General features: G+C 47.5%; 1 protein-coding gene across 1 annotated transcript in view; it reads right to left on the minus strand.

The window, feature by feature from the left end:
* The window catches only part of ARHGAP6 (Rho GTPase activating protein 6), a 331,686-nt gene extending 327,178 nt beyond the window's left edge, over positions 1-4,508 (minus strand). The window contains exon 1 of the mRNA XM_060233959.1: positions 3,929-4,508. Within this exon, the coding sequence (XP_060089942.1) occupies positions 3,929-4,483 (555 nt within the window). The 5' untranslated portion in view covers positions 4,484-4,508. The remainder of the gene's footprint in view (positions 1-3,928) is intronic.
* Between the last annotated feature and the right edge of the window lie 10,530 nt (positions 4,509-15,038).

Here is a 15,038-nt window from a genome sequence, read left to right on the forward strand (position 1 = left end):
ATTCAGAGCATGTAACAGACAGATCAACATAAAACTATAAATACTACTGAACCTTTACACTTTGATCCAATAGAACTAATTGTAGCACCGTATCTTCTTCATTACATGGCAAAGTATTCCAGTGTAATTTGTACAAGCAGCCAGCCTGAGTGTATACGAGAGAAAAAATAATACTCTAACCAAAGTCATGCATGTTTACAGTTAAGTACTTGCAAGAGCTGGGAGACTTTCATATGCCCATTACAACTATATATGGAATAAAACTGTGTGTAAAGTTGACCTTACAAACAAATAGCATACCTTTCGATGGGAGTTTAAAGAGCTCTTCCACGATTGGTATGTGAATGTGTACGTATGGGTATGAAATATAAAAGCCATCATTTTTGCTCATGTTTTTTAAAGAAATGGCATAATCAAACCATTAAAATGTCATATTTGGCCAAGTAGCAAATTTAGAACCTTAAAAGGTAACTTGTTTCATTAAATCTTATCTCCTCCAAACTTTGTTCACATAAAACAAAAACACAACAGAAACAGAGTGAAAACCCCAAACAGCACCATAAAAAATTGATGATGAAACCAAAAGACCCTGACCAAAATCTAAATATCCCCCACCCTAAAAGCCATTACTCAGATAATTTTACTCATCAAGAATGTGTCAAGAATCTGACCCCAGCAATGTACAACCCATGACCTGGACTATACACTTTGCAAGATGCTTATTGTTTTTACTTAGCATACCAGTATTAACCATCTATTTAAACAATATTTCTTACAGAACATGATATTGACACTTTTCATTCACCTACACCCAAAAGTATTAGAACTTGCTGCAAATGCTCAGATACATGTAACATTTGCTGATGGGTGCAAAAATTAATCTTCAAACAAACTCCAATGACCAGGTCATTCTAAAAAGGTTTACAGCACCTGTAGAGTTGCCACGACCCTCTTCTAGGAAGCCCTAACAAAATCCTAATTGTTCTTCCCTTTTTGTACTGGGTACTTCTCCAGATCTTTGATCATTTTTGTTAAGTACACCCTTTTACTAGAAATCAGAAAGGAATTCCTGCTATTAATATGGCATTCTGACCAATCAAACAGTATGTTCCTTGATTCCAACCTACAGCGACCAGACAGAAAGAAGTCACCTTTGGATAAGAGAACCACAGCAAACAAAACAACCTTTAAAACAAAAAAAAAGTGTGTGTGTGTGTGGGGGGGGAATAGCACGTCACTTGAGTGTTTTACTACCTGGCTTGCCATGAACAAGAACAAAGAAGAACAGCACTGAGAAATTCAATTATTATCATATTTTATAATGATTATTCACAGTAGTACAATTGTCAGCCCTTTCTACTGAGAAGGACCTTATATTCACTCAACAATTTAACTTCAAAGTAGTAACCTATTATCACTTTTCTCCTCTCCCAGGAAGCATATGAGTTAAACAAAAGTAACTTCTTTCCATGTCCTCTGGCATTCCACATTTTGTATATACTTTTCATTCCACAATATATCATATCTATGCTAACATGGAAAACATCAAGACTAGAAGGCACTTCATGAAGGTCATCAACAGAAGAGCTCCAACTGTAGACATGGAAAGAAATACTTTAAAACCTCCTCTTCTCTCATTGCAGCTAGGAATGCAGAAACATTCACAATAGCAATGAAACTATTGCACAGTGATACCCCATAATGTCTTTTTGTGCCCAGTCCACCTCACCTCACTGGATTCTTTTTGCCCACTTTTTGCCTTTAAATGGTAGCAAGTATATAGCTGTTGTGTTAGTTGGCAAAAATCTGTTGGGGTGTGTGTAGAGGTGATAGATGTGGCATAAGATGTGGGTTAACGTTGCCAACAGCCATGGGGGGAAAGCATTCTGCTCCTTCAGTAGAGGATTAATACGTGGAAATGGCCTGCTAGAGCTATTTAGGAGACAGAGCTAAGTAACCATCGCCTAACAAACAACCAAATAAGCTTCTTTTAAAGAAACAGAACATTTTGTTCACTAACTTTTGGTAATCTTGATGACTGTATTAAAACAGGCTTCAGAACTGGGTGGCAGAGCTGGTGAAACCTGGGAGGTAGAATCCCCAGAAAAAACACTGGGGGTGGGGTGGAATGCAGAGGAAGACCTCAATAAGAAAACAACTTGTCTTTACAGATTTTATCCAGTTCACATGTTCTCTCAAAGTCTGAACAAGTCACAGCTGATAAGGGCTCATGATGACTAGACAACTGTGACATAACACTTTTTGCATTTTGTTTGAGGGTATTTATTGTATTACCTGACATTTTTTGCTATTGAAGTTACAACTGGTTGAGATTTCCCACATACTAAGCCAATAAGTAAGACACACTTTACAATTTAAGGGCTAGCATGTATACACAAGCACATTGTACTGACTCAGAGCATTTGTCACTCAAATCAGTATTTTCTATTCAGACTGGCAGTAGCTCTCCAAGGTCTCAGGGAGAAGTCTTTTACAACACCTGATGCCTTTAACTGGAGATGTCAGGGATTGCCTTCTCCTGCCAAACAGATGCTCTAACTCAGCTATGGCTCCTTCCAAAATTTGGTGGTGGAAGTGCTGTCAAGTTACAGTCAACTTATGGTGACCCTGTAGGGTCTTCAAGGCAAGATTAACATACGGTTTACCATTGCCTGCCTCTGTGTAACAACCCTTGCCTTCCTTGGTGGTCTCCCATCCAAAAAAGGTTAACCCTGCTTAATTTTCAAAGATCAGAAGAGGTTAGATTAGCCTGAGCCATTCAGGCCAACACAGCCAAAAGTATTTATTCCTAATAAGTACATACAATGGAAGCATTTAATTCTATGTCCTTTCCTCAAGGGAACACAAGCAGAGTTTATCAGCAATCTCAATACCAGAGTTCGATCCTGGAACATGCAATTACTGCAATCAAATATTAAAGAAGAAAATTTCACTGATGTTGCTCAGTGTATCTTCATCTCCACGCTACAACCACCACCGTATATGCGGAACTATAGATCTTCCAGATCACACTGATCAATATTTAGGCTCTCTTATAATTATGGAAAGCAGTAAAAGATAGAGGAGAAAGGGAAATTTCTACAAGGCATACTTAATGCAGATTAAGTACTCTTTAGTACCTTTGCACAAGCAGGAGCTCCAATGCTAATAGCTCCTACGATTTCTATAGGTTGAGCAGAGGCTACTGATTTTCAGGATTCTCACCAGGAAACGGCCTCTTGCCCCAAACTGCCCCAACAGGGAACACAAGAAAAGAACTATGCCCATAGTTAACTTGTAAAGGAGCTGGTATAGTTGACAGGGCCAGTTCAAGTATCCTTTCACCTCAAACATGGTACAGCCATTGCATTTTCATCCCACTGCTGGCTGGGCTGAAGCCAGGCTACTGTGGAACAGTGCAGGATTTGGCTCAGAGGTGGCTGCCAGAAACAATGTCAGTCACATTTGGCATCACCAACCAGGGCTGGCCCTAGACTGTCTGGCACCCTAGGCAAGGCTAACTTATGGCACCCCTCCCCTGCACTGATGACATCACCGAATCCCATGGTGGCGCCCAATCCAGCACCCCCAGAAGGCAGGCACCCTAGGCAATAGCCTAGTTTGCCTACTGGCAGGGCCAGCCCTGTCACCAAAGCCAGAGTGAGCCAAACCCTTCAGCTTGCTGCCACTGACTATTTGTGCTTCCCCAAGAATGGTTAGAGAAGCCAACCTGGAGCCTGCAAACACAACACACCCTCTGGGCATCCATCTCTTAATGTAATTAAGAATTCAGCAGTGAGGGGGAAAGATTTCTGGAGGAGTATTCCAGGCCCACAGCCTGACCCTGAAAGCCAGCCTAGGGCTTCAGCTCTTCGTCTCAGCCCTGGAGCTGCGCGAGTCATTCCCTCCGGCGGCTCCGAGCTCCTACCTCGGTTTTCCAGACGACGTAGGCGCAGGCGGGGCTGCTGGCCAGTTGCTGGCCCTTCCTCTGCTGGAGCCACCTTCGGGGCGAGAAAAAGAGGCTGTTGGCGCCGGCGCCGCCGCCAGGGGCGCTGCTGAGGGCCGAGGTGGAGGGCGCGCGCGCCAGGAAAGGGAGCTCCCACGCGGTGTGCCGCTTGCCTCGAGGGCTCTCGTACTCGAAGTGGAAGCTGCCCGACGGCGACTTATCCAGCGGGGTGCTGGGCGTGGAGATCGAGGAGGCGCCCAGGGCTGGCCCCCCGCCGGCCGGGCGCAGCAGAGCGCGCGAAGAGAAGGCCGCCAAGCATTCTGCCGAGGGGCTGCCCGCCGCCCTGGCCCGGGGAGCGCGGGCTGAAGCCTCCCCCGCCGCCTCTTCCCTGCTGGAATGGCCGATGATCGCCGGGTCCAGGCTGCGGGTCTGGCGGAGGCGCCGCTTGGAGAAGCTTTTGGTGGAGGGGGGCGAGTTGCTGGCGGCGGGCGAGGACGAGCAGGAGAAGACGCTGTTGAGCAGGCTGTGCGCGGACATCCCTGCGACCGACGGCGGGGCGCCTCTGCCTTGCCCGGCCGTTGCCTCGGTAGCCTCGCCTCAGGGACTGGAGCTCCTCAAGGGGCTGTCGCGTCTCCAGCCTCCAAGCCCTGGCAGAGGCGCGGCAGCAGCAGCGGCAAGAGGCTCATGGCATGCTCCCGCCAAGGCGGAGGAGAAGAAGAGTTCGGCCGAGGGGAGGGGGGGGGAGGAAGGAGGCCGCCGCAGTTGCTTTTTATTCCGGCACTGTTGGGAAGTCTGTCAGAGTCACTCTCTCCACCCCCTCTTGGCCACCTCAGTCTTTTGGCTTTTCTTGCGCGTTCAAAACAATAATCAAAACATTTTTTTTTTTTTAAATTCCCCTTGCAATAAGGCAACTGCGCGCGCCCAGCTTTCGGGGAGGGGGTGGCTTTCTTGACCGCGCGCTGGTCCTGATCCCGCGGAGAGTTTCTCCCCGATTAAAGCCTAATTTGGCGGCAGCGCGCGGCGGGCACTCCCCTTCCCTTGATCCTTCCGGCCCTCCTCTCAAGTTTGACGGTGACTGGATCCCACCTGAAGCCGCGGCTTGTCAGTCCCCGCCTCTCGGCACAGGCTCCAGAAGAGACGTCCTGCGGCTGGCCGGCCAGCCCCGCGCGCACGCCTGGAAGTTGTGCAATGGGGAGGGGGGCGGAGGGGGGCGTTTAGCTGCTTGCTTTGAAGCGCTTGGCCAGTCGGGGTCCCGCAGCTCTTCCTTGGCGATGCGTAGCCGCTGGTGTGGTACGCGTTAGAACAGGGCTTGACAGGAAGGAGGGTTTCGGGGTGCGTTTCCCCTACCGCTGCCCGGTGGGTTCTGTAAAGCAAGGCTTTAGGAAACAAAAGCTGCTCTCTTCAAGGAAAGAGAAGATGCTTATTCTTTTGAGGAGCTGATGAAGGACAATCATAGTAATGACAATTAGTCTGATGTGAGAATAGTTTTATAGCAGGAAAATGCCCAAAGCCAGTAACCAGGGGATTTAAGAGCAGCAGAAATTCTGTTCTGCCTTCTTGTATTGTACTGATGTCCTCTCTCTTGAATGCTACAAGACACCTTCAAGGGTGAACCTCACAGAACAAAAAGTAGCCCCATCCTCTTTTTCAGATTCCTTCTCCTGCTAGTCTCAGCACAAACAAAAAAAAAATGTGGGCATTCATCTCATGGCACTCCAGTGGCAGAATGTTTAATACACAGTTCTCTCCCAACTCCAGTTGTTTTAAGAAGCTGATGTCTAAACCCCAGCTTTGGATGCATTGCAAATGCCAGCATAGTACTGGTACAGATAATCTGTGTCCTGTGATGTTTCAGCAGAGAAAAAAAGATGGTTACAAAGAAAGACCCAGCTCCAAGAATCTGAGAGCACAGGAAGTACAATGGAGTTCATAGCATACCACCCAAAGCTGTATGCTGATGGTCTCTCTTTCCTGCCCCTACCCTGCCTGTGTCAGCCAACCAATGCATGGCACTACTAAGATTGAAATCATCCTGCTGTCATTTACAGCAAGGGAATAAACAAAAGCCATTCATTCTAGGAAAGCATTGGCGTCAGAAGGGGCTCTGCAAACTGGGTTCCATTCCTTCCTTCTTTTGCCAGGCCAACAGATGGAGAACCAAACTGTGCCACTTCAGCTAAATCACCCAGTTGTCTTAATAGCTCATTCAGGTTTTGTGGTTTATAAGAAACCAAGAGCGAACATCCCACAGCTTCTTCCAGGGAGGGGTTCAGATCCAAGGCAAAGGTGACCCAAGACACTACGACAGTAATGGAGAGCACACTACTGGACATTCACAGAAGACATTCCTGTCACTTCCCCAATAACTCACTGAAGAAAAGTACCAGTGTGGAGAACAGGAGGAAGGGGTTTGAAACCCACTCAGAAGGAAAGCTGGTACTGAGGCAAAGCTTTCATTTGTTGTGTGTACCAAGTTAAGAAAGACTGAAGGGGGAAAAAAGTCATAGTGCTGTTCTACAGCATGCCTGACATGATGGATTCATGCTCTACGTGAGGGCGCTACCAGATAAACTGAATGATACAAGATATAGTAACAGAGATTTTGATCCTCAGCTTCATCACTTGAGATTGGGGACTAATACTGTCTGTCTGCCCCAGGTGCCAATAATTTCACTCAACACCTTCCCATGTGGCTATCCTTCCACTGCATTCATGAGGTTAATCCCTATTTCTGTTGATTCCAACTATCTTTGTTAATCCATCCAATCTCATATTTCCAGGTGATCCCAGCGAGGCTGTAGCCATGTGCCCCAGGAAGGCTCCCTGCCCACACACGCCCCCCCTGCCACCCTCCTCCCTGCTCTCCACAACGACGCTGGACCCTGACTGCCTGCCTTTTTTATTGTGTCTTGTTGGGATGAAGTTTCAAATTATTATCTTGCATAGCCCTCCAAAACTGCCTCCAGGCACAAGTTCAGGATTTCTACAGGCAAGTGCTACTGGTGAACAAAAGGTCTGATCTCGGAATAGGTGTCACCCATTCTAGGTAGGGTTGTATCCCCATGAAGGAACAGGCTCTTAGTCTGGAGCTGCCGTTCGACCTAGGCCTACTTCTGGATAAACAGGTAGCAACTGAGCAGGAGTGCCTTTTACAAGCTTTGACTGGTTAGCCACCTGTGGTCTTTCTTGGGCCAGAAAGATCTGACCACTGGTTCATGCTCTACTTACAGCTAAATTAGATTACTGTAAGTCATACTACATGGGGCTGCCCTAAGATGTATTCAGAAATTTATGTTGAGGCAGAATGCTGCATCAAGTATGGAGCGGGTTGTAAGGACCGTATCACACCAGTCTTGGCCCATCTACACTGGCTTCCAGTGTATTTCCAGAAATGATTCAAGGTGCTGGCGTTCATCTTTAAAGCCTGTTATGGCTCAGGATCAACATTCTTGAAGGACCATCTACTCCTTTATGAACCTACCCAACAGCTATGATCATTTTCTGAGGTCCTGCTTCGGGTGCTGCTGCCTTCTGAGATTAGCTAGGTGGCAGCATGGGAGAGGGCCTTCTCAGTCATGTCACCCAAACCCTGGAACTCTATCCCTTAAAAAGGCTCTGTCTCCTATTGCCATTTTTCACCAGCAGATGAGGACTTTTTTGTTTCATCTGGATTCCTTCAGTAATCCCCGGCATATGTTTTGTCATTTTTCGTTTGTATTTCTTATTATACTGTATGTGTATTTCAGTTTTGTTTTAATTATGTGTTCTAATTATGTTTTTTTGTTTGGTTGTATTGAGGATTAAGTTCAGAAAGCAAGTCAGATGAAGGGGGATGCCCACTCTCTTGGTGCAGTACATCTCCTGTGCCTTTGCCTTAATAGACTGTAGAAGCACAGATAGAGCTGTCATGATTACTGTATGCCTATGAGAAAGACAATTGTGCTAGTCAAACAACTGTTCACTAAACACCTTGCAATGGTGCAGGAGTCAGGCTAGAGCAAAATTCTGGCAACCCACAGTGGAGCAGCTAGATGTACACTGGTCACTGCAATAATGCAGTTGTTGGTCATATCGAAGCCTCAGCAGGTGGCTGGCACTTCAATGTGAATTATGAGCCCTCTTGGAAAGCAGCCTGAAAAGATCCCAAAGAAATACATGGACAGCACTGAGTGATGCTAGCAGTAACACCAAATAGGCTCAAGCAGACTGATCACAGCCTGGCACTTTGGGTAGACTCAGAGACACCTCTGAGATCAACCCAAAAAATCCATCCACATGGCAACATCAGCTGGCCGCCCCTGTTCCGAACTTACCCCGTCCTCAAAGCTGATCCACCTGGCTCAAAAAGGGACCACCCCAAACCGGCCATCTTGTTTCAGCTGTATTGTCTCTACAGTGTTCTGCATCTTCACCCTCCCTCTTGAGAAGTACCACATGGTTGGAGTCATTTTTAGAGGAACATAATGTAGCTATTGATCCAATACTCGTCCATTCCTTGTAGGGAGTTGCACTGAATGCTAGGGCTATAAGGCTTTGATCTGGCAAGGTAAAAGAGTGTTTTGCCAGTAGTAGCAATGGCTGGTGTGTCTGGTAGTCACATAGAATATGGCTGTGTTCCCTATTTCCTCCACTTAGTGTGAATCAGCACCAGCATGACATCACATCACCAATGTGGTGTTGTGCTTTGTTTCTCCATGGAGGTCTTAGTTGCTATCCTAGATGTTTCAAGACTGGCTTTATGACTGCACCCACATTGTGCCTGTTTTGTAGTCTGTAGGCAGAACTTCGACATAAGGCTTCATCCCTTCCACCAGCCACTGGTGCAGAACAAGCAAAAAAAAAAAAGTTAAAACTGCACCAATATAGCTTTCACAGCAAATCATATACAGCTCGAGAGCCAGTTTGGCATAGTGGTTAAGAGCAGGGGACCATAATCTGGAGAAGCGGATTTGATTCCCCACTCTTCCACACGAAGCCGGCTAGGTTACCTTGGGTCAGTCACAGTTCCTTCAGAATTTTCAGCCCACCTACCTCACAGGGTGCCTGTTTGTGGGGTGGGGGATCAGCAATCAGAGCAAATTGGCTAGCTGTAATCTCGGACTGTTGTACGTAATGTGGCAAAAAAAATTCAAATGGTTTTTGCTTTCACTAGAGACATTGAAAGAGGAATGGGAACTGCAAGAGTTCAGTAGAATCTTGGGCAAGAATTTTCTTTTTTTAAAAAAAACTGATTATCTCTAGAACTGATTTGTCGGAGGAGCACTTCGGAAGCTTGACGCAGCGTTCTGAGTGACAGAACATTGGATTCTGAAGACCTGAGAGGCTAGAGTGTATGCTACAAGCACAACTTGACTGAATTCAGTAAAGAAATAATGTAATGTTGGTTGGTAGTTGTATATTCCTAGATTTCTTTGGGGCAGTGATGCCCACTCCTTGGCTTGAGGGCCCATTGTGCATCTTCAACATACCATGTGTGGCTCTTCTGAGCACTGTTCCCCAATATTGCACCTGCTGCATATTTCAGAAGTGGCCAAGTGAGGTTTGTGATTGGCATTGGTTCCCACCTTGAAACAGCTACCTTCAGAAAAAGAGGTTAAGATATGAGCCCGCCTGGGGCACAGAGCTTGATGCTAAGGATGGAAGTAAAAGCAGCTTTTTTGGTTGATTGTAATTGTGAATACGGCACTCTGCAAGTGCTTTAGGAAGTGTTTAAAGTATAAGACCTTTCACAAAAGCAAAAGCCCACTCATATAGGACCATAGATTTTACTACTGAAGTATTTGTTTTCAACATTTCTGTTCAACTTGGAAAAATCAGAACCATGTTGGAATAATGGGATTCCAAAATCATTTGTGAAACTCAAGGATTATACTTGTGATGAATTACAGATAGGTTATTACTGATATTCTCACAAGATAATTTGTTTTCACATATGTACTTTTCAGCATCTTAGTTTGACTTTACTGTTGTTGCAAAGGAAAAATTAAAAACACTGAAAACAGTAAGAGTGCCAGATGTAACATGACCCTGAGAAACACAGCCCCTAAATTGAACTTGTTTGACAAGATGGGGCTCTGGATAGCTTTAAAAAAATAAAGTGTTGTTGTTTGTTTGTTTATAGTGTATGTATGTGCTTATTTTGAGCTAGCTGGCACTAGAAATTATGTCACTAAGAAAAAGTTGTGCAGTGGGAGAAGGGAACTCTGTACTCAGCCTCAAACCAAGGAAGTCTGAGGGCCAACCTAGACACAATTTTAAAGTGATTTTAAAATGTTGCAAGGGCTTGATCCCTGCAGTACAGTGGGCTGAACCTCTCATTCTCCCTCCCATGAGGCTTTTTTGTGGAGGAGGGAGTGATGATAGAAAGCTCTATTTCCTGTTGGGGACATTATTTTCCACAATGGGGCCTGAACCCTTATCTAAGAAAAGGTATGAGTCCCCGCCCCCGTAGGTTTCCTATCACAACTGAACTAATCATGCTGATGGCTCAGTTATATATTTGGATTGCTCATCTTTCTTCTTCTGCAATTCACCTGCCAAAAGGACAGTTATTTGAAGAAAGAGATTCAAATATGTCAGAATCCCCCCAAGTACAGTAGTCACAGGGCACTTGTTTTAAGATAGTGTTTTGCATTTGTGCTTTTTACATTGTTTTTGTATGAGATGGGCAGAGTGATGTTCTGGAAGTATGTCAGCACTGCTAAGTGTGGTTTAGGTGTTTCCATGTGTGGTTAAACATGGGGTCATAGTCAGTATGTCACTGGATGATTAATGGGTGTTGGCAGTGTTGCATGGTCTCCACTGCTGTTCCTATATTTTAGTTCCTTAAAGTTATCTCTTTTGGGAAAACTTGATGGTAAGTTAGTGGTACTTGACCTTCCATATACCCATGCCAGCTAGATCGTCTTGATCAAATGGGGCTATATTGTTGATGGTACAACTCATTTAGGAAAACAAAAGAGCTAACCCCCCCCCCCCTTTCAGAGTAAACTGAAAACTAAGGTATGGCTACTAACAGTACTGCCATAGCACAGTTATACCTTTCTAAGTCCACTGAAGGTAAGTGCAGAATTCTAATGATGCTAATGATCCTTAATGGAATCATACAATAAATACAACATATTTATTTATCGAAACATTTATATCCCACTTTCCTCTTGGTTCAAGGTAGCTTAGTACATACTAAGGAAAGATTATTGACTCTAGATCTTTTGATATCACTTCTTGATTATTTGAAAAAAGATACTGAGAACCTGATGATGGAAAAGGGGCTATATGAAAAGTGGCAAACATGCAAATCTGCCAAGAATCCATGACACCACTGTCAGATGTTCAGTATTTAAATAAATTAAATTAACACATTTGGTATTATCAGCTATGGTAGATGGAGTTACAATGTAGATGGAGTAAATTTATCTGCAATTAATGTACTCAGCAAAATGATTTCATTACTGCAGGGCTTTTTTGTAGAAAAAGTCCAGCAGGAACTCATTCCCATATTAGGCCACACCCCCTTGATGTCACAGTTGTTTCACACAGAGCCTGGCAGGGTTGCTTCTTGCGGCAGTCCTGTGTCTCTCTGTTCCCCACTCCTCCTGGCCCTGCCGGTTCCTCCGGCAGGGTACGGCCGCGAAGTTGGTCTACGTGTCTGAGGACAGCTGCCCCCCTTCCGACGAGACCTCGTAAGAGTGGGACCTGTTAAGCCACAGCACCCGAGCTAGTATCCACTCTGGTCCACTTGCAAAGTTCTTAACATAGACTGGATCCCCCGGAAAGAAGCCCCTAGTGGCCTCCTTGGTCCCGGGGGAACTGCGGAGGTCCAGGGCCCGGTCGGGGTGTAGCCTATCGAGCCGGGTGGTTAACCTCCTGCCCATGAGTAACTCGGCAGGGCTTACGCCTGCATTAGGGTTGATCATGTTCCCAAATAGGAAGGCAGAGAGTCGGTGGTCCCAATCCCCTTGGACTATGCAACCCAGAGCCCCCTTGGTTCTGCGAACCATGTGCTCTGCTTGGTGAAAGGGAGCAGACCGAATGTGGTGGATGAGGTACCTATTCAGGAATTCCTGGAACTCCTGGGAGGTAAAAGCGGTGCCATTGTCCGTCACTATGGTGTCAGGGATTCCGTGGCTGCAAAAAACCCTCCGTAAGGCTCGGACTGCAGCCGCGGTGGAGGTGGAAGCAACTGGGATGACCTCCAGCCACTTTGTGTAAGCATCCACTAAGATAAAGAACAAGTCTAAGTGTAGCCAGGACCTCGGCACCTGATCGGATTCCCAGCGGTGAACGGGGGTGCTGGGCGGATTTGGCCGGGACCCTTGACAGGGCGGGCATCTCCTAACCCACTGCTCTATCTCTTCATCCATCCCCGGCCACCATACATAGCTCCGCTCCAGAGCTTTCATGTGCACCATCCCTGGGTGTGTCTCATGCAAGGCTTTGAGCACTTGCTTCCAGAGTGGGGGAGGGACCACCACTCTGCTGTCCCAAAGAATACACCCTTTGTGTAAGGAGAGTTCCTCCCAGCGGGAAACAAACGGTCTGAATTCAGTGTCCAATTTGCCCTTGGGCCAACCCCTCCCCACCCAGTCCGAAATGCATGCAAGTATGCGGTCTCTACCTGTGGACCTGGCTACCTCAGCTGCATGGAGGGGCCGCTCTGGTAGAGACTCCAGAAACATCACTTGGAGGGCTGGAGCTGGATCGGGGTCCATCTCCGGCAGTGGAAGGCGACTGAGGGCTTCTGAGTGGCCCATTGCCTTGCCAGGGCGGTAGACGAGCTTGTAGGTGTATGAGTTGAGGAACTTGTTCCACCACAGGACCCGCTGCTACAGGATCTGCGGCGTCTGGCAGTCTGGGGCAAGTAGGCCGAGCAGTGGCTTGTGGTCTATGGCAATCGTGAAGTGCCTACCATACAGGTAGTCGTTGAATTTGTATATGCCTACCACGATTGCCAATGCCTCCTTATCTATTTGGGCATAGTTGCGCTCAGCTTGGTTCAAGGTCCAAGAGTAATAAGCCACGGGAACCTCTCTCCCGTCCAGGAGTTGGTGGCCCAGGATGGCACCCACTCCGTAAGGGGAAGCATCACAGGCTAAAATCACGGGGAGGGACTTGTCAAAATGGTGGAATACCTCATTTGAAACCAAGATGTCCTTGACCGCCTGGAAGGCCGCTGCCTGATTTCTTCCCCAGACCCATGGGGCGCCCTTGTCTAGGAGTCTGTGTAGGGGTTCGGCCAGGGCTGCTTTGTGGGGCAAGAATGAGTGGTAAAAGTTCAGGAGCCCCAAAAAACTTTGCAGCTCCACCTTGCAAGTGGGGACCGGGGCCTGGACTATCGCCCTGGTCTTGTCGGCCGTTGGGTGAATTCCCACGGTGTCCACTGCAAACCCCAGGAACTCCACCCTTGGCACCCCAAGAAAGCACTTCTCCCACTTCACCTTGAGACCCGCATTCTGGAAATGGCGGACCACCTCTCGAAAGCAGCGGCAGAACTCATTGGCGTCAGGTGCTGCTATCAGAACGTCATCAAAAAAGGGTTTTACTTCGAGAATCCCTTTAAGGAGAGAGTCCATTAAGCATTGGAAAATTCCCGGAGCCACTCTGACCCCAAATTATAGCCGCCGCACCTTGAAAGCATCTTGGTGCATAACTATGGTCTGCGCCTCAGCCGTTTGCTCATACACCGGAAGTTGTTGATATGCTTGGGCCAAATCCAGCTTCCCGAAAATCTTAGAGCCAGTCAGAGAGGCAAGGACATGGCTGACCACCGGGACGGGGTATGGATGGTCCTATAGTGCTTTATTTATTGTGCATTTGTAGTCTGCACAGATGTGCACGTCCCTGTTTGGCTTGACTGGGGTGACTATGGGGGTTTGCCAAGTGGCGTGGGAGATGGACTCAAGGCAGTCCAGTTTGGATTCAATTTTTGGCTTAAGTGCAAATGGAACCCTCCGAGCCTTCAGCCTTAAGGGCCTAACCATGGGGTCCAGCTGCAGCACGATAGGTGGCCCCTTGTAGGTTCCCAGAGCCCCATCGAATACTTCTGGGAACTCCCGGCACACTTGGTCAAAATTGTGGGCCTGCATGTGGTCCACCCCAACAATTTAGATGCCCAGGAGCTTAAACCAAGCCAATCCCAAAAGGGTGGTGAGCTGGTGCTTCACCACAAGTATGTCCAGGGCCCCTTTAAAATTTGTGAACTCCACCCTAACTCTGGCCCACCTCATGATCTGCACTGGATTCTTTTGAAAGTCCCGCAATATGAACTCTGCGGGCCATAGGGCCGGCCGGTTGTGGGGGCAGAGTTTACTGAGGGTCTCCTCTGAAATTATGGAGATGGAGGATCCCGTGTCCAATTCCATCAGGCAGGGACCCCCCTCAATCAAGACCTGCACTTTGACCTTGTTAGGGGTGTCCAGGGGCAAGTTCATTACCTTGATGCTGTTTGAGGCTGTCATGTGTGCGTCTGTCAAGTCATGGTGTGCAGACTGGGGCCTCTTGTTGGTTCTGGCACTGCAAGCTCGGGCGATGTGGTCCACTTTTCTGCAGCTTCTGCAGTCTGCGTTGCGGTAGGGGCAGTCTCGGCGCTCGTGTGGGTCCCCACAGCTGGCGCACTTGGTGCTTGCCCATGGTCTGGTGTTTTCAGCCCACTGCATGGCTGGTGGCGAGGCTGGTGTGCCCCTTCCTTGTCAGAGCCATCCGAGATAGCAGCCTGGTTCACGGAAGGGCTGGTATGCATCTGTTCGAAGGTGGTTGCCTGTCGAAGCGCTTTCGTGAGGTTGATTTTGTCCTCGTATGCTAGCAACTTTCTGCACATTTTCTCCTCCCTGACGCCAACCATGAAGCGGTCCAGCAGGATCTCTTCCAGGTCCCCCATGAAATCGCACCTCAGGGCTAATTCACGAAGCTCTGCAAGATACTCGGTGGCGGACTCAGCTTGTCCCTGCTGTGATTCCCATAAGTCAGGCCGGTGACATCGAATGTTGGTAGGGTTTGTCCGGGAGCAGTAGCCATGGCCTCAGCTGCAGAAGCACTAGAGCTTGGAGCGCAGGACTTGCTGCTCTCTGCTCACCGGTATCCCACCTTCGTCGCC

The sequence above is a fragment of the Heteronotia binoei genome, chromosome 3 (assembly GCF_032191835.1).
Source record: "Heteronotia binoei isolate CCM8104 ecotype False Entrance Well chromosome 3, APGP_CSIRO_Hbin_v1, whole genome shotgun sequence".
NCBI lineage: Eukaryota > Metazoa > Chordata > Lepidosauria > Squamata > Gekkonidae > Heteronotia > Heteronotia binoei.